Genomic DNA, 20,890 nt, shown 5'->3' with positions numbered 1-20,890 from the left:
TTGGTTTTTAATTGATTTTTGTTGTGCAAAATTTTGAAATTATGTGATTTTATGATAAAAATGTAAATCAATTAGGGTTAGAAAACGGTTTCCTATTTTTGTTTTGACATTCAAGCTGAATGGAGGGTTGTACCAAATGATATTATATTAACTATGTTTTTTTATTTGTTGATTTTGATTTTTGAATTAATTGTGGTTAGAAAGTAATCTTTGTTTTGTATCCCAATTTTTTTAAAGCTTCTTCATATGGTGGAGTAGCCTTTTTAAAGACAGTTTCACTAATTGACATGGAAGATAATCTTTGTTTAATATTGCTAAGCATTGCTTTTATTATGCTTGGAGGGTGGTTAGAATAAGAGTTAATTGATTATCAGGTTTACAATGCGGTTGAAATGTATTGTTATTTAGATTTAACGTAACATCGAGGTAGTTTAAAATTTTTATATTGATTGAATGGTGGTTCGAAAATTGTTTCTTTTAAAAATAGGTGTTATATGCTTTTTGATTTTATCCATTTGCTTACCATTATCTTTTATTAAATACCTTCAATAATGACAAAGCATGGTTTAAAAGAAAGAGGCAGATTGTTATATATGCACATATATATATATATATATATATATATATATATATATATATATATATATATATATATATATATATATATATATATATATATATATGTGTGTATACATATATATATATATATATATATATATATATTTTATTAAATCCCTCATCTTCAATAATGACAAAGCATGGATTAAAAGAAAGAGGTGAATTGTTATATATACATATAACAATTCACCTCTTTCTTAGTTATATATACATATATATATATATATATATATATATATATATATATATATATATATATATATATATATATATATATATATATATATATATATATACATATATATATATATATACATATATATATATATATATATATATATATATATATATATATATATACATATATATATATATATGTATGTATGTGTATATATATATTTATATATACACACATATATATATATATATATATATATATATATATATATATATATATATGTATGTGTGTATACATATATATATATATATATATATATTTTATTAAATCCCTCATCTTCAATAATGACAAAGCATGGATTAAAAGAAAGAGGTGAATTGTTATATATACATATAACAATTCACCTCTTTCTTAGTTATATATACATATATATATATATATATATATATATATATATATATATATATATATATATATATATATATATACATATATATATATATATACATATATATATATATATATATATATATATATATATATATATATATATATATATATATATATATATACATATATATATATATATGTATGTATGTGTATATATATATTTATATATACACACACACACATATATATATATATATATATATATATATATATATATATATATATATATATATATATATATATATATATATATATATATATATATATATATATAAGAATTGAGAAAGAAAGTTTTAATTACTCTATCAAGAATATTCCATCGGAAGAAACTATAAATTAAAGTTATTAGAAAAATCGGAAGAGCTAATAAAAAGGATGAGATGGAAGGCGATTTTCTTCAACAATAGAAATCTGCAGAGCAATAACAATGGTTTTATTTCTTCAAACTACGACATCAATACAGATAAATTTCCTAAGCAAGTTAAAGATTTGGTTGCTTTTGAAAATGATTTTCTAAATCTTATTAAATCTTTAAATTATTGTAAAATAAAAAGCGCTTTTTAGTATAAACTAGTTAACCATGTCAAAAGAATATGTAAGTCGGACAAAACATTTAATCAAGCTGATAAAACATCGAATTTATATCAACTATCTAAAGACCAATAGAATAAACTGCTTACCAACTTATTTACTACATTCTATGAAAAATCAGAGTTACACATAAATAGCCTCTTAAATATGGAGGGGAAGTTATAATATAATATATAAAACATATATACATATATATGTATATATGTTATATATATATATACATAAAATATATATATACATATATATGTTTAATGAAGCTTTTTTAAAGTACTACATCATATTAAATCATTTTAGTATAAAAGAAATTATAAATATTATGGATCTCTCTTTTTATAGAGGAAAAAAAAGACCAAGTTGAATGGTTACTTTGCAAGAAGCCATGGATCTCTTGGAAACTAACAACAGGGCAACAACAGTTATCATTCTTCTTTCTGATGGTGGCGATCAAAATATACCAACTGACAAAGAACTTTGTGGTAAACCGTCTGATGAATTATTTGAACCAGCCGGAGAATTAAAAGTTTTGTTGGCCTCCAATTCTTTAGATGATGAAGGTTATTCTCATGATATAAATGTTTTAGCTGATTCACAACGGAGAAAGAGAACTAGCTTTACAAGAACTATTTTGTTAGATAAGCTATTAGTGTGGAATACAAGTATCCTCAACTGACTACAAAGTCCTGCTACAAATATGGGAGCTATTTTTCACTAATAATATATGTAATCATATTTTAGAACAGACAAAATTATATGCTTGAAGAGATAAGAATGATGCTGCTTTTGATGCCTCTGTCACTAACATCAAGAGTTTCATAGGAATTGTAATTTTTTCTGGATACCATTTTGTGGCATTAAGAAGGGACTACTGGAGCAATCGATCAGACCTAAATGTTACATTTGTTTCAAATACTATGAGTAGAGATAAATTTTTGAAAATAAAAAAATGCTATCATGTTGCTAATAATCAAAATTTGGAAACAGGAAATAAAGTTGCTAAAGTGTCATTTTTATATGAAACCTTAAATGAACAGCTAAGTAAATGGAGAATATTTCATGAAAAACTAAGCATAGATGAGTCAATGGTGCCTTATTTTGACAAACACAGCGCTACAATGTACATAAAAGGAAAATCCAATATGTTTTGGGTACAAGCTTTGGGCTTTATGTAGAAACAATGGATATCCATATAAACTACAAATTTATACTGGATTGATTCTACTAGAAGATCTGAGATACCTTTAGGTCAGCAAGTTGTTCAAGATATGCTAGAAGTAGTGAAGCAAAAATCTAGTCCAAAATTCCACGAATTATATTTTGACAATTTTTTCACAAGTGGAAAGTTGATGAAATTACTTTAGAGGAGAGTTTTATTGCTACAGGAACTATCCGTGAAAATAGAACAGATGGTGCCCCAAAAGTAATGATATCCAAAAAGGAACTGAAAAGGCAAAATAGAGTTACTTATGACTATCTCTGCAAAGGTGAAGTCTTTGTCTGCAAATGGTACGGGATTAGTATTGTGACCATTCCAAGCAACTATTTTACCCATGAACTAGTGCACAAGGTGAAAAGGTGAGTTAGAACTAAAGGAAATACAGAAGTAAATCAGCCCAACCTAATAAATCTTTACAACAAGGGAATGGGTGGAGTTGATTTGATGGATTGTCTTTTGGGATCTATAGGCCTATGATCCAACCAAAAAAATGGTGGTGGCCATTGATGACTAATATGTTAAACCTATCTCTGGTTACAGCTTGGAAATTTTTTCTCGCTCAACATCCTAATAAAACAAAATTACTCACTTAGATTTCAATAGTCCTAATGAAATTAACTCAAACATTGTGGGCAGATGGTGGAAGACATGCAGATTTACCAGCAGATGTTCGATTTGATGGCCAGTGCCATGGGTCAACTGAATGTATTCAAGGAAGATGTGTCATATCATAAGAATACAAGATCGAGGTGTGGAAAGTGTAATCTTAGGCTTCATTACAGTAGAGCAACTCAATGTTTCAAAATTATCTCACTAGAGTTTTTTTTTTTACCGTTTGTTTATCAGTACATACAGTAACTATTGTTTACAAATGTAATAGTTTTTAGTTTTGTGGCTTGTTTATCAGTATATACAGTAACTACAATTTATATAAGTTATAGTTTTTAGTTTTGTTGTTTGTTTAATAGTATACTAAATACAATAACTATATTGTTTATAAAAGAAAAGTATTGACCTAGTGATCCAATAAGTTAAAAGAATGTTTGTTTTTTTTTGTATTTGAAATGAAATTTAAAAAAATAATTTCAATTGGATTTAATGCAGCATATTCATAAATACTTTTTAAAAAAATTTGTTTATTTTCGATTTTCTTTTGTATAGTATGGTTTTATTTAATAATAAGCATTTATAAGTGGCTTGGTAATTATTTTCCAAAAATCCTAAAATTCAGGCAAAATTTATTTGTCAACATCTTAATGTTCCCATATAAGAACACTACTATATTTTAATGCATTAATTATTTTTTTTTAAACCAGGAATTAGTTATTTAGATTATAAATAGTCAGCGTTCCAAATATATTTAAAAAATATGAACTTTTTCTGGGATCAGGCAGTATAAGGTTAAACAAAAGGAATTAAGAATAAATCAGGTGCAACTCTTAGTAAAATGAGAACTACAAAATAAATTTAATTAAAAGATTAATGAAAAACTTGTTGTAAAAAAAAAAAAGAAAAAAATAGAAAAAAAAGCGACAAAAATAGGATTTAAAAACGACTTATTGAAACCACTAAGATAATAATATTTACTCTAAACAGAAATATAGTAAATAAATAGATGTAATGGTGAGAGGGCTCAAATAGAAAAAGAAGAAAGTTTTCTATTATAGTGCAGAGAAAGTGTATCAAGAAACAATAACAAATATTATAAGAAATAATAATAATATTAAATCTCGATTAGGAAAAAAAAGTTATTGCTGAGCTGAAAAATATTCTCTTAATCTCAATGGAAAAGCACACAAAGTTAATTTTTATCCTTCTATCAATGAAAATCTTTAGAATGATGCAATAAAATTTACTGAGAGTTATTAAACAAACCTACCGTCTTTTAAAATCTGTCTAAATTACCGTCTTTTTTCAAAAGTTTGTTATTTAAATCCAACAACAAAAAAATTTGCTGAGAAATACGTAACCATTAAAAACGAAGATAAACTAATAATTAAACAAGTCAAGAATTATTGTTGTTTAATAAAGAGTAACCTTGGATTAAAAAGAACAGTGGTTTGTTTGATGTTGCAATGGGTGCTTTTGACGGCGTAGAAGTATGTGAGCTTGTTGGACTTTTTCTTCTTTTTCAGCTATCCCAGCATTATAACAAAACAGATTTTGGCTTATACCGAGACGATGGTTTAGTGGTTTTTAAAAATGCAAGTGACCACCTCATGGATGCAATAAAAAAACATTATACAAATTTTTTAAAATAACAATCTTCCTATCTCTATGCAATATAACATGAAAGTTGTGAACTTTCTTGACACTTAACCTAATTGACCAATATTTTAAACCGTTTCGTAAACCAAATGATGAACTAAGTTATATACATGTTGATTCCAATCACCTTTCTAGCATTTTAAAGCAACTTCCTCATTCTATAGAGTTAAGGCTGTCAGCTAATTCATCTAATGAAACTATTTTTTGAAAGCAATTAGTATCAGGAACTTTATATTTATAAAAAATTGTATTCTGAAACTTATCCAACCTCTATCAAAAAACCGCAAGCGCAATATAATCTGGTTTAACCCCCCATATAGTGATAAGTGTTTCTACCAAAATTGGTAAACTCTTTATGGATTTAATAGACAAGCACTTCCCAGTCGGCCATAAATACCCCAAGATTTTTAATAGAAATACTTTAAAGGTGAGTTGCAGATCTATGCCGAACGTCAAATCAATTGTTAACTCTCATAACCATCATATAATAAAAAACAACACCTCAGATTCCAATAAACATTGCAATTGTATTATTAAAAGCAAGTGCACTTAAAATCAACAGGGCCTTGTAAATAACATTGTTTATCAAGCCACTCTATACCCAGGCACTCTGGACGGGAATAAAAAAGTTTATTTTGGATTAAATGTAGGTCTCTAAATGTAGGCATAAATGCAAATTTCTTCTTGCAAAATTTGATACGGGTGATTAGGCAGCCATTTTTAGATTATTTTTTTTCCTTTTGTTATTATGACGAGGGAGCACACTCTTTATACTTTAACGGTTTTTTTGTTTCTTGATTTGTATTACATGGCTTTCGGCATGAAATTATTAGTACCACAAAAGGTTGCACTTTCTTTGTTTATAAGTTTACATATATATATATATATATATATATATATATATATATATATATATATATATATATATATATATATATATATATATATATATTTTTTTTTTTTTTTTTTTTTTTTAAACATCTTCGCTTCCAACAAGGCTGCAAGCAGCCACTAATTAAAGTTGGAAGTTACTGTAAGAGAAAAGATGAAGGTTGTAGAGCAAGATAACGATTGACAGATGATTTAAAAGATTGCAAATTATATGAATCAGGAAAGCAAGATGAAGGAAGCGAATTCCAAAGAACTGATGTTCGAGGAAAAAAACTAGACGAATAAGTGTTTTTGGAGCACTTAGGAACAGTCACAGAAAAAGGATGACACTTAATTGAATGACGAGTAACACGAGAATGAATTTTAGTAGATGGCACAAGAGACGCTAGCTCTTTAGAGCAGTGCCCATTATAGTATTTGTAGAAAAGAGAAAGAGAAGCAACATTACGACGATGTGATAATGGTTGGAGGTTGGCTGCAAGAGCAGGTCCAACTATGTTTACAATGCGTTTTTGCACCTTGTCTAAAAGAGAAAGGACATCATTAGAAGATCCGCCCCAGATATGGCAACAGTATTCCATACAAGGCCGGATTTGAGATTTATAGAGATAGAGAATAGAATCCAGAGTAAGAAAGTGGCGAGCTCGATAAAGAGATGCAACCTTAGCAGATGCTAATTTTGCAACCAATTTGATATATGGTTTCCAAGAAAGATTGGAAGTAAGAGTTAATCCTAGAAGATGAAGAGTAGGTGACTCATCGAGTACATCACCGTTCATAAATATAGGAAGATCTAAATTATTGCGATAACGATTGGCTGAAAAAAATTGAGTTTTATCTGAATTAAAGTTCACCAGCCACTGTGAGCCCCATGCTGTAGCAGAAGTGAGATCCTTTTCAAGCTCAAATGCCCCATCCAGGCAATCAGAGGGTGTTGGTTTCTTATCACGACAAGAATAAATGGTAGTATCATCAGCAAACAATGCCACCTTAGATGTGAGAATATCTGGAAGATCGTTAATGTAAATTAAAAAGAGTATAGGGCCAAGGATAGAACCTTGAGGAACCCCTGAAGTTACAGAATAAGAAGAAGAGTGTTGTCCATCGAGGACAACTTTTATGCTACGATTGGAAAGGAAGGATTCAATGATCTTAAAGATGTTGCCGGATACACCATAAGAAGAAAGCTTATGGAGAAGACCAGTATGCCAAACTTTATCAAACGCTTTTGAAATGTCAAGAGCGATGGCCTTAACCTCTCCACCTTCATCTAATGCACGATAAAACCTGTCAGTTATTACTGTTAGCAAATCAGCTGTAGAACGAGAAGATCGAAATCCATATTGATGGTCAGAAAGTAAGTTATTAGATTCAAGATGAGAAATTAAGTGTTTGTTAATTAAAGATTCAAAAACCTTGCTTATGATAGGAAGAAGACTTATGGGACGGTAATTAGACGAATCAGATCGCTCCCCAGAATTTTTGAAGATAGGGATAATAGATGCGGCTTTCCAGCAGGCTGGAAAACAAGACTCTGATAAGCACTTGTTAAATAGTTTTGAGAGTATAGACGACAGCTCCGGAGAACACTTCTGCAAGACAATAACAGGTATGTTGTCTGGGCCACAAGCTGTAGAAGAGTCTAGGCAGGAGATCACTTTAGATACAGATGCTGGAGTGATATGAATGTCAAGCAATGGATCAACCTGTTTGTTGGCAATATCAGGTAGAACGCAATTAGTGGAGTCAAGAGATGATATTGATGAAAAGTTTTTAGCAAACAGTTCGGCTTTGTCTTTAGGTGAGGTGACAAAGTCTGAACCATACAAGAGAGGTGGAATTATAGATTTGCCCTTATTATTGATATTATTAAAGATTCTCCAGAAGTCACGAGAGCCTAATTTTTGAGATGAGATACGAGATTTCATGACCTGAGAATAGCGGGTTTTGGTGTAAGACAAAACCTTTTTACAGTTGTTTCTAGCAGTAATAAACAGACGTCTGTTTTCTGGAGAATTGTTTTGCTGATAAATATGGAAGTAACGGTTTCGATTGGCAATCGCAGCAGCACAGTGTGAGGAAAACCATGGAGGAGAGTGAGGCTTGACCTGGAATCGTCGAGAGGGAATAAAAGATTCCATGCCAGCCTGAATCCACGAAGTTATGTAAGAAGCACATTTGTTGACAGGAAGACGAAAGATTTCTACCCAAGGGCCATCACGAAGAAAATCACGGAAAGAATCCCAGTCAGCTTTACTGTAGTTGTAAGAGGTTCGATAATAGGGGGATTCAGGTGATGAAGAAGAATGAGATATTAGTTTTAAAGAGATCAAACTGTGATCAGAAGCACCTAAGGGTGAATGTGGAGAAACTGAGCACTGACTAGGATCAGAAACAAGACATAAGTCAAGTAGAGAAGGTAAATGATTAGGGTTGTCAGGAAAGCGAGTTGGAAAGTTGACTATTTGAGTTAGGGATTGAGAAAGGCAAAAGTTGTGGGCTTTAATGCCTGCAGAGTCACTGACACTAGAGCCAAGCCATTCAGAGTGGTGAGCATTAAAGTCACCGACAACAACTATATTAGCTGATGGATAAAGAGAGAGGGCTTGGTCAATATGATCGGAAATAACATCAAAAAGAGTGCAGTCTTGAGATGAAGGAGAGCGATATAGAACAAAGAGAAAGGCAATAGAGTGAAGTGGTGCTAAACGAAAGCACATGAAAGAATAGTCTGTGGATTCAAACCTAGTTTCACGACAAACAGGTGAATTCTTACGAATGTAAATGCCCAGGCCAAGCATGTGACTATTGGAGTCTTTACGAATCAGAGGAAGATAACCATCAACACTAAGATCACAAGATGAGACAGCTGAACTCAAATTAGTCTCACAAAGAGCAAGTAGGTCTGGTGAACTTTGCAAGAGATAAGACTCAACAGAAGAAAAGTTACTTCGAAGACCACGAATATTAGTGAATGATAGGTTTAGAGAACTTGGTGATGATGATGGTTTTTTGTGTTTTATAGTTTTTGGTACTTTATTCATTTTTAAATTGGTTTGAAGAACTTGACTCAAAGCATAGATAGTACTCAGAACACCGTTTAATAGCCCAAGCAATTGCCTCATTACTACTAATAAACCCTAAGCCGTAACAAAGGGCTCCAAATGTGGCCTCCGCAATGCACACCAAAAGTACAAACAGGGACACCATCCATGCGCAACATGGCACTGTTAATACTTTGATATTTTTCAGCTGTTGATGGAATCAGCCTCTCTGAGAGCTACCACAGAGTTCGGGAAACCTGACTACCAGCCGGCCTCAGAACCATAAAACTGAGTTTTAGAGCTGTACCCTCATAAGGAGATAATAGAATGAGTTGCCTAGTCGTAAAAACAGTGACACAAGCAAACCCATGCATTGAGTCAAGAAGATCCAGCATTCAACATCCTAAACTGGAAACAATGTATTAAAAATACATCTGCGCCAGCCTAATAGATGAAGAAGGGGTGCAAGGCTGGTCAACAGATAGAATCTGTTTACCCCTTAAGTCTTTGCCTAGGAGGCCTTCTACAAGACAGTAGCTGGGTGCATTTAACATCTGCCCAAGATGAGTATTTTTATCGAGACACCATCTCTAGCCTTTACTCAACCAAGAGCCCCAAGGCAGGGGGTGTTTTATATCGGAGTTGGCATCTCCTAGCCTTTGCCTAAAAAGGCGTATCCTACAAGGCAGCAGGACATGAAGCAGATTGTACTGGGTTACATGTTACCAGTAGCAGGATAACCTAATATATATATATATATATATATATATATATATATATATATATATATATATTAGGGCATGCCAAAAAAAAATTTTTGGTTGCAGTTTAAAAACCTATTCTATATATAAAAATAAGCAAAAATATGAATTTTTATTGTTCTATCTCAATTCTAGGTGCCAGAAGATGAAATCAGGATTTTACGAAAATACGCAAAGTATGGTGAAATTACGTGAAGGATGGCAAAATAACAAGATTGCACCATTTTGTGTTTAGTTTAAGATTACAATCACTACATGACACATCTATTATAAACTGTTAATAATTTCTTATAGCTTAATAATTAAAAATAGTTAAAATAACATTAACTTTTCAGAAAGAAATGGGTTCGAAAAAGAAGAAAAATACGCATATAAGTGAAATTGTCAGACAACCATTATATCTGTTAACTAACCCAATTTCACAGCTACCAAACACACAGCTTCCAACCATCTCTTACTTGGTGTTTTACCTGCAGAGTCTGGCAAAGCTGTTGATGAAACAGAAATTATTCACAACTTACTTGAGTCCTTTGAAATATGCAATGAAATTTTCGCAATTGTTGCAGATACTACCAATGTTAATACAGGAGCCCATGCAGGAATTAAAACCAGATTGTGCTATATTTTGGGAAAACCTGTTCTCTGGCTGTTATGCAGACATCACATGTTTGAAATAGCAAAACATAAGGCAATTGTAATTGTCCTTGGAGTTACTGCTGTACCAGATAGACAGTTCTATAAAGATTTCAAGAAGGACTGGGAAGTATATCACGCTATAATTCAAAAAGCTGACCTGTCTGAGTTTAAGAAATTTGATGAGGAGAAGCTGGAGGTTGGATCTGAACGTCATAAACTTTACCTGGAAGCTCAGGAATATCTGAAGTTTGCTCTTAATCACAAAGTGTTTCCAAGAGATGATTATAATCATCTAGTCAAGTATGCTGCATTTTATTTAAATGTCTAATCACCAAAGCTGAGTGGTTTTAAAATTCATCAACCAGGAGCCAATTACAATGCTCGTTTCATGGCTGACAGTCTTTACAATTTAGCTATTGTTATGACATCAGGTATAATAAATTTTCTGCCTAAAGATAAGTTACCTCACCTGGAAAAGCCGGTTTTTTTATGTGCAGTTTTTTATGCTCTATGGTATTTACATTCATACAAAGCAGAATATGCTGTTAAGAATGATTACCTGTCATTCAAGTCAGCTTATGTTATACAAAAAGAGTTTGATGTCAAAATTGGCAATGCTTTTCTAAAATTTTTTCAGCAGCACTCTTGGTACCTTGCCCCAAAGGTTGCTGTGTTATTACTGGCAGATCCAGATTTTGAAAAGAAGCTTGCAGTTCTAGACAAGCTGTTGACCTTTGAGGTACCAGATATCAACACTATTCCCAATGGTAAACCTGATGCTGTCCTAGTTTTACCTACCTCTGAGGTAACAAAGTTGATTACAGAGGAAAGTTGGGGTCTGTTCATTGTTCTAGGCACACAGGACGAAATTCCTACCTGGAAAACAGATTTAGCTGCTGGAAAGCTGGAGGAAAATGATTCTTATGTATCATTTTGTGAGTTAGTTAAATCTCTAAATGTTACAAATGACCCAGCAGAGCGGAATATCAATCTAATACAAAGATATATCAGTAGGGCATTAAAGGAGGACAAAAGGCAAGATATACTGCTAGTTGTCAGAGAGCACAGGGCGTTAATATCATTAGAAGCTGACCAAAGTGCACTAGCCAAATTGTAAAAAGTCTGTTATAGTAACAATATTTGATTTTAAACTAAAAAATACCTTTCCTAACTTATTTTTTTCTTCATTTTCAAAAAGAATATTTTTTTTTCAGAAAAAAACAATGATTTCTCGTATTTGCGTAAAAACCTAAAATCATCTTCCAGCACTAAATATGGTCCTAGAGAGGTCAAATTTGGTTTATATACTTCTTTTTATGTATAGAACAGGTATTTATACCGCGACCTTTCATTTTCTGAAAATCGTGATATTTTGGCATGGTTTAATATATATATATATATATATATATATATATATATATATATATATATATATATATATATATATGTATAGGTAAAGTTATTTAAATAAATTTGTGTTTCTTGTAGGCTCATCCCTGCAAGCGTTGGGTACGTTCTTTCAGATTATTTGCAAATGGAAGCACAAATGACTGGTTTTGTCGGAAGAAAAAAAAGCATCTGAATTTTTATGGTTTTAAAATTATCTTTATAATGTGAAAGTTGAGCATTTTGAATAAAAAGTTATTTTTAGTCTTAAATACTGATATATTAATGCTTTTATTGGTTTACGATACATACAGGAAATCATTATTCCCCTTGTTGATGAAACATAATGAAACCATTTTAACTTTTGAAAAAAAAAAGGTTCTCAAAACTTTTATTTTGATTTAGTTTTTTGTTTGCCTTGTATTTAATAAAAAGAAATAACATATTTTCATTTTTAAAAATTTTGCTTCTTTTTTTATTAAATTTTGTTCATTATTTTTCTGAATTATTTGTTTATTATTTAAATTTTTATGAAATGAAAGTTTTATATCTTATTAATTTGTAAAAACAAATCCAAATTATTTTTAGTAGTTTGTGCTGTGAGCTTTTAAAATGTCCCGCTGAGTGAGAGTATTGCGCCCCACTAATATAAGTATACTGCCTGCATTTTTTTATGAATTTACGAATTTTATAGAGTATTTCCGTGTTTCTTAGTATTCTTTTGAATCTCGTACAAATAAAACAAATTATCGTACAAATTTCTATTTTTTATAGTTCTGCGATAAACAAATGAATTTAATTTCTTGAACCGTCCACTTGCACATAAAATTAATATTTTTACCGCCTAATTAAAAGGTGAGTGGAGTCTTAATTAACCGTAGAGTGAGATTTTTAAAAATGCCAAAAATTTTTAAAAACATCAAAATACCAGAAATTTGTCATCTATGATAGAGGTTCTTATGTTATTAATACGTTTATGTAATTAGTCTGCGCGTTTACACACATTAAAGAGACTTTTTTTTCTTAAAAAATCTTTTTTTACATTAAATGCTTTATTTTCTTTAAAGTTAATAAACGGGGCGAAGTCATTTTTATTCTTAATTTTTGTTTTTCTTAAATGTTCAATTTGATGACCTTTGTCATCATAGATAAGTTTACAATGTTTAGACTAGGACATCAATGCTTTATTTATAAGTTTTTGAGGAATGTTACTTCATATATCTTTTATATTCCATATAATCTCTGTAATATTTTTTGCTTTTCGTTTTTTCAATTGATTTAACTTATAACCCCATGTAAAAAATTCCATAGGTGCGTTATTTGGTGATTTTGGTGTCCACATTTCAGGATGAATAAGTTTGATTTTTTGGTCATAAAAATTTAATGGTCACTTTCAAAGTGTAACTAGGTGCGGAGTCTTGATGGAAATAAAAGTTATTTTTTGATTATAGTCTTTTGATATCATTTTTAATAAATAGTTTTAAAACACTCTATATAGTTACTTGAATTAATTTTAACTCCTGATTTGACATAAGATATGCTAAGCTTTTTGCACAAATTCCTCCCCGAAGACGGAAAAATTTTCTTTTTATAATAGGGTACTGTCAGTGCTTTTTAATATTTATTTTTGTAAATATGTTTGGATTTTTGATCACAATCAGTAAGGTGGAATAGTTTTTCATCAGTTGTAATGATTTTTGTCCAGATGAATAAATCCGTAAAGTTTTTTTGATCTAGTAAACCGTGCGATCGGTTTGATAATGCATGTACACATCCTTTTTAAGCTGATAATGCATGTACACATCCTTTTAAAAGTTTTTTTAAATTAAACATTTTATCAATATAACGTTTAATTGACTTTCTTGATATCTTAAACTTTCTAGGTAATTCAGAAATAGTTGGTGGATTGTCTTATTTAAAAACGTTTTTCACCTGAAAAATTTGCCGCAAATGTAGCTTTATCGGCGGATGTTGACGTTCAACTTTTGCCATTTAAATTATCTTTTCTTTTAATTCTCGCCACGTTATTTTTAACTCTACTTAAAGTGGTTATTAAAATTTTGATTGATTCCTTTTCTAATAATTTCTTAATCATTCTATACGAATATCTAAGTTGTACCAACGATAAAGTACTTTAATATTTTCTTGATTTTTTTTTTGTTAACATGCCTTGTTTATTTTAATCTTTTTTTTCTTCAACTGACTACTTTAAATGTGTGATTAAATTATATAAATAGCATCGTTATATATTAATTAATTAAAAAGTAATAAAATTTCAAAAGTGTTCCCATTTCAATGTCACATAATTGTGTAAAGTGTTGAAAACTAATTATTAACTCAAAGCAAAGGTTTTAAAGATTTCTATTTTCTGCCATTTACCGAAAAAATTATTGAAATAAAACAATTATATAAAGAATAAGTATAGAAATGGTGTGGAGCTGACCAATCATAAACAGATTATGGTGTGGAGCTGACCAATCATAAACAGATTATGGTGTGGAGCTGACCAATCATAAACAGATTACGGGTCCGGTCTGCAAGTGCATATAAATAACATTTCCTATAGCTTGGGAGAATACTCATTTAACAGAGTGGAATGCTCGACGCACCATAAATATTAATCAAGCTAACATATACCATAATACTAAATACTAAAATACCAACAAGATCAGGTACCAAACCATTTCATAGTTTGAATAATTTACTTATGATATCCTTCAAAGAGAAACACGCCAAAACATGCAAACAGGTTGTTAAGAAGTAAACTTAGCAGTGCTAATTAGCAATCTTTCAAGCCTCAAGGCATAACCCAAAAAGTTAATTCAAACCTACACTAACAAAATACCGTATGAAAAAAAATACAAGTACTATTTTCAGTTGACGATAAAATCAAAACTGAAATTCATTTAACCAGTTAAAGGAATTCAAAAATGAGTATAATCTAGAATACATTAGTTTTTCAAGGAGCTTGCTAATGTTAGATAAAATTGAAATTGGTTTATAGTTAGTACATGAGAGTTTTGAGCCATTTTTATATACTGGAATGACGCAAGTTAATTTCAAAATGTCATGAAAAATTCCATTTAATTAGGAGATAATAAATAGCTTAAAGAGGATATGAGAAAATTCAGAATTAAAATCAATAAGAATGTTTGTAAGGATGCTGTTAGGACTTATTGATTTTCTAGATTTCAAATTAGACATAAGTGATGAGATTTCAGAATGGTTTGTTGGAGATATCAATAAACTATGAAAATTTGGATACTTTTTATAGCCAATGTAAGATGAGTGAATTTAGAATTAAGTTTACGAGCTACATTAGTGAAAAAGTTGTTGAATTCTTCTCAGATTAGAGTTGGTTCAGTTATATATATTTTGTTAACTTGCAAGCAATTTGGAAGGGGTCAGGGTTACAACATCAGTTGTTTTTTTCATGTGTAACAACATCTGAAATTTTATTGATGTCAAATAACACCTGTGCAAAAATTAAATGAATATTACAGATGTAGTTACATCTTTTAAATCATCAAAGTGTAATAACATCTGTGCAACTACATCTGTAGATTTTAAATTGAAGTTATTCTTAAGGTGAATTAACTAATAATGCATTATTTTAACCAGATGTAGTTACATATTGGATTTTTTTCAGATCTGGAAAAAAACGTTAACTAACTATGCCTTATTTTAAACTGATGTTATTACATATGGAAATTTTTTCAGATATAACTACATCTGGAGAAGATTCTTTCAGATGTTATTAGACTTTTAGAGAAAAATTACCAGATCTAGTTACATCTTTTTAAAGATGTTGTTAGGGGCCGTTGAATTTTCAGATGATATTTGACAGATGTTATTAGAGTAAAAAAAAATACAAATGATCTCGGACAAAAGGGTACAGATGATCTTGGACTACTCCACAGATGTTGTTGGACAGATGTACTAATCTTTTACCATTTGGAAGTACATTATTTACATTTTTTACATTTATTAGACTTTTTATGTCTTTCCAGGTTTTTTACATTTTCTGAAAAGAATTTTTTGAAATTTAATTAAGTTGAAACATCTGGTATAGTATGTAAATTTATCCTTATAAATTTCTTTATATTAAATTACAGAATTTCTAGGGATTATATAAGTATTATCTTTTTGAAATGTATTTTTTTTACTCAGTTTTATTAGATTAATTATGGTATATTTATAGCATTAAAAGAGTTTTTAGTTTAATTATATTTGTTAGAGCTTTTATCATTAACATTTTCCTTAGAATAAGATTTCGAATATGAATTGATTTTATTATTCATTTAGTAATCCATGGCTTGAATTGACGCTTGTAGCTCTTAATACTAATTTTTTTGAGTGGCACATGACAACTATCTAACAACAATGTTATTTGAGAAATAGATGCCACAAAACTGGAGTTAACATTGTTATTATTGGTAATGTCATTCCAGTCAACTTTTTATAATTCAAATATAAATGATTCTTTATAACAATTTTTAAAGTTCCTGCGGTATAAATTATGACAGCATGGTATAAGTATTTTGTTGAAATTAGGACAAATTAGAAATTGAGGTAGGTGGTCAGAAATAGAAGTTGTTAAGTTTCCTAAAGAAATTTGGTTAGTAGTCATTGTAGCAGAATGGTCAGTAACTCTCGTTGGTAGTGTAATAAATGGGCAAATATTATCAGAAGTAAGTTTAAAAACGCTATATGGGTGTCTATATATGCAACCAGCAATAATATTTGATTTTTTGGGAAAAAAAAATTTTAACAAAAGTAGATTCTATAAAGCTTGGTGTGTGTATGATCAAATCATCTCTTCTTTTATGAATCAGTTTTTTTGATAAATATAATAAGGTTCCACCACAAGAAGATTTGGTTGATGTGTGCTCAAAATTGTAATTTTGAATAACAATTGGATGTGTGGAAGAAGATTCTTTTTAACCTTGTTTCTGTAATTCCAATAGTGCTAACTTCAAAACTAATTAACGATAATAACATGTTCAGATCTTCAAAGTGCTTTTGTAAAGAGAATATGTTTAAATGGAAAAAGGGCATGGAATTAATGAGAACAAAATTTATTAATATCGTAATATTTGCAATCTACATCAAAAGATGAACAGTTTTTCTCATCAGAAACTGAAGCACGTGATGTAATAAATTAATTAAATTGAGTATAGATTTAATTCAATTCCGATGCTAGAAAGAGTTTAGTTGATGAAGGCAAGTCATCAGTTATAATAATTTTATTTGAAGAGAAGAGTAATTGAAATTCATTACCATCGTTCAATGGAAAGAGCCATGTTAAGCGTTTTGATTGTGTTAAATTGTACCCATGATCATAGAGGCTGCAACATTTTGTATGAGTCCAAAACAAACATACATCACATTGAATTGCACTGCTACTTGTACTAATTTTTTTGTACACGCAGTGCATACTCCCCAAAAATTAGAGGTCATAGTAAAACTAATGAGAAAGATAAAAGAAGAAAATTTGCCAAATTTAGAAGAAAGCTTGAAGTTGTTAAGTTTTAAAGGAAAAAAAAAAGAAAATAATAATAAAAATAACAATGAAAAATAATAACGATGCAATATTATAAATATTAATTATAATAGCAACAGTTATAATAATAATAATAATATTTATTAATAGTAATAATAATAATAATAATAATAATAATAATATTTGCCCTAAATTAAGCAGTATTAATGAACAATTTAATATAAAATAATAGTTATAATAATACAAAAGAATATATCACCAACAAAAAATAAGAATATATAACTAATTATAAATTAAATAATAAAGTAAAAGTTAAAGAGAAAATTGTATTAAAATTATATTAATTATTATAAATGTATTATAAATGAAAACGAATCGTGTAAATGAATCGTAAACTAAACAACCTCAGTGAATTAAAGCCAACAAACTCTCTTAAAGCACAATTTCAGCGCATTCAGTAGGTCTATGAACAAAAGTAAAACTTATATATCTCAACCAAATATAAAGATAAGTAATAAAAATAAAAAGATTTATAATTGTAACATGTCATTATCAGTGATGTCATAGAGCCGAAACGGTCCGAAACGCCGTTCCGTAAACTTTAATCAATCAATCAATAATTTATTTCTGAAAGAAGATTTTACATTCAAGGATGTTTACAAATAGTAAATATACTAATATAAAGTAAACACCTGCTAATGTTAATAATATCTAATTCAATTAAATATAATGCTAATTTTCATAATATATAATAAAAATAATAAACTTTATATCATAAAAATAACGGTGTTAATAATACTACTAATAATAATAACAATAAAAACAACAATAATAATAGTAATAACAATAATAACAACAACAATAATAATAATAATTATAATAACAATAACAATAATAACAATAATAACAACAACAATAATAATAATAATTATAATAACAATAACAATAATAACAATAATAACAACAACAATAATAATAATAATAATTATAATAATAATAAAAATAATAATAATAACAATAATAATAATAACAATAATAACAATATTAATATTAGTAGTAATAGTTAAAAGTAGTTAATAATAGTAATGTATATATTTATAAAAATAACAATAAGCAATAGTAATGACAACAAAATATATAATAGAAATAAAAAAATGAAAAAATAAAAAAAAAAATACTAAAGACAACAAAAATTGATTATAGAAATTATAAACATTAACTATATTTTTTTAATAAAAAGTAGAACAAACTAGTTTTAAAGGTTGAGAATGAATTGAGAGCTTTTAGTTCATAAGGAAGGTTGTTCCAAGTTTTAATGCTTTGATATTAATGCTTTGATTTTGATTGCTAATTATGCTGAGATATAGCAGCCGTGGCGCAGTGGTTAGAGTTCTGGCTCAGAACCCAGAGGTCCTAGGTTCGACATAACATAATGGCGAACTTTGGCCAACATACCATTAGATCTACTTAGTTTCATTGCTAAGTCTTCACAGTGGGATAAAAAGGAAAGATTTGAATCAATTTTTATACCAAGATGTTTAATTGAGTTAACAGGTTCAATTTTTTTGCCACTTAATCTAAAGTTCAGATGTTTATAGATTTTTGTTTTATTTGATTTAAAGATAACGAGTTTAGTTTTATTAGAGTTTAGAAAAAGTTTGTTGGAGCGAAGCCATTGAACTAGATTGGCAAGATCATGGTTAATATGTATGTTAATTTTTTCAAAGGATTTATTAATTAGCATTAGGTTAGTGTCATCAGCAAAGTGGTAAACAGTAGCAAACTTAATGGACGTATGAAGATCATTGATATAAAGAAGGAAAAACAGTGGTCCCAATACTGAACCCTGTGGAACACCATTAGAACATTTTACAAGGGTAGATTTTGAGTCATTAATAGAAACAAATTGTGTTCTATTGTTTAAGTATGAAGTAAACCATTTAAGGGGTACGCCTCTGATCCCATAATATTCTAATTTTTAAAAGTTGAATTATCTACTGTATCAAACGCTTTCTGTAAATCGACAAATACACCGCATGCAAAATATTTATCATCGATTGCTTTTCTAATCAGTTCAGTCATTACAATGAGAGCATGAGTTGTGGAGTGATTGGCACAAAATTCATACTGATGGGTGTAAAAACATTTAAATTTTTCAAGAAAAGCATAGAGCCTAATATGCATTGCCTTCTCAAATAGTTTACCTATATTAGAAAGCAAGGAGATGGGTCGATAATTTGTGAAATCTAATAAAGAGCCTTTTTCAAATATTGAAATAACTTTGGAATAAAATTGTTAAATTTATTAGATACGGAAGTGTGGTCAGTGATAAGATTTTCGTTCAATTTAAGTTTAAAAGATGTATTTTGTTTAGAAGGTCTAATATTAATGATTTCTTTTATTCCCTTCCAGGTGTTTTTAACATTATTCAGATTATTATTAAAATACGTAATAAAGTATGTTTTTTTGCTAAATTTTAAAAAATTATAAATTTTGTTTCTATAAAATTTAAATTTTGTAAATAATTCATTTTTATTATAAATATTTTTTGATTTTATAAACTTTTTATAAAGTTTGTTTTTAACTGAGATAGATTTAAGTATTCCATACGTTATCCAAGGTTTTGATTTTAGTTTAATTTGTTGGTTGGTTGATATTTTGTAAGGAGCATGTCGGTCTAAAATTTCATCAAATGTTTTTAAAATAAAAATCATAGACTTATTAATATCATCATCTTTTTTAATGGAGAGTTCCCAGTTGATATTAGAAATTTCTTCAATAATTAAATTTTTATTAAATTTTTTGAAGCATCGTCTGTAAGTTTTTACTTTTTTGGGGTGTTTGGGTATGCTAGGAATGCAAATAAATTGTGCCATGTGGTCTGAAATTGAAATCGTAAGGTTACCTGAGTATTGATCAGTTGAATGAAAGTTTGTGAATATGTTATCAATCAGCGTTTTAGATGTAGCCGTTATGCGTGGTGGTAAAATTATAGAAGGGCTTAGTGAGTGAGAAGTTAAAGAATCAAGATATGTAGAAACAGAGTTAGATTCATTGTGACTTAATAGATCCATATTAAAATCACCCATTAAAAAGATTTTTTTTTTTTCGTTACTTTACTTTTCAAGTAGAGGAGTTAAGTGGGAAGAAGTAAACTCATGTTGATTCATTGAGGGATGACGATAAATGCAGCCAATTATTATGTTTGATTCACAATGTTTTTCAATTTCAACAAAAATAGATTCTAAATACTTAGATGAGTAAATCATAAGATCATTGCGAACTACGTAGTTTAAATCTGAGCGTAAGTATAAAAGTCCTCCTCCTTTTTTAGCCTCAGTAGGGCAATGC

General features: G+C 29.1%; 1 protein-coding gene across 1 annotated transcript in view; it reads left to right on the top strand.

Moving 5' to 3' along the window:
• LOC100200144 (epidermal retinol dehydrogenase 2) overlaps positions 1 to 12,794 on the top strand; it is a 30,460-nt gene extending 17,666 nt beyond the window's left edge. The window contains exon 6 of the mRNA XM_065795560.1: positions 12,139 to 12,794. Within this exon, the coding sequence (XP_065651632.1) occupies positions 12,139 to 12,232 (94 nt within the window). The 3' untranslated portion in view covers positions 12,233 to 12,794. The remainder of the gene's footprint in view (positions 1 to 12,138) is intronic.
• Positions 12,795 to 20,890: the final 8,096 nt, after the last annotated feature.

This window comes from Hydra vulgaris, chromosome 04 (genome assembly GCF_038396675.1).
Source record: "Hydra vulgaris chromosome 04, alternate assembly HydraT2T_AEP".
NCBI classification, from domain to species: Eukaryota; Metazoa; Cnidaria; class Hydrozoa; order Anthoathecata; family Hydridae; genus Hydra; species Hydra vulgaris.
The sequence above is the reverse complement of the archived record's forward strand: the minus strand, read 5'-3'. Positions and strand labels throughout refer to the sequence as shown.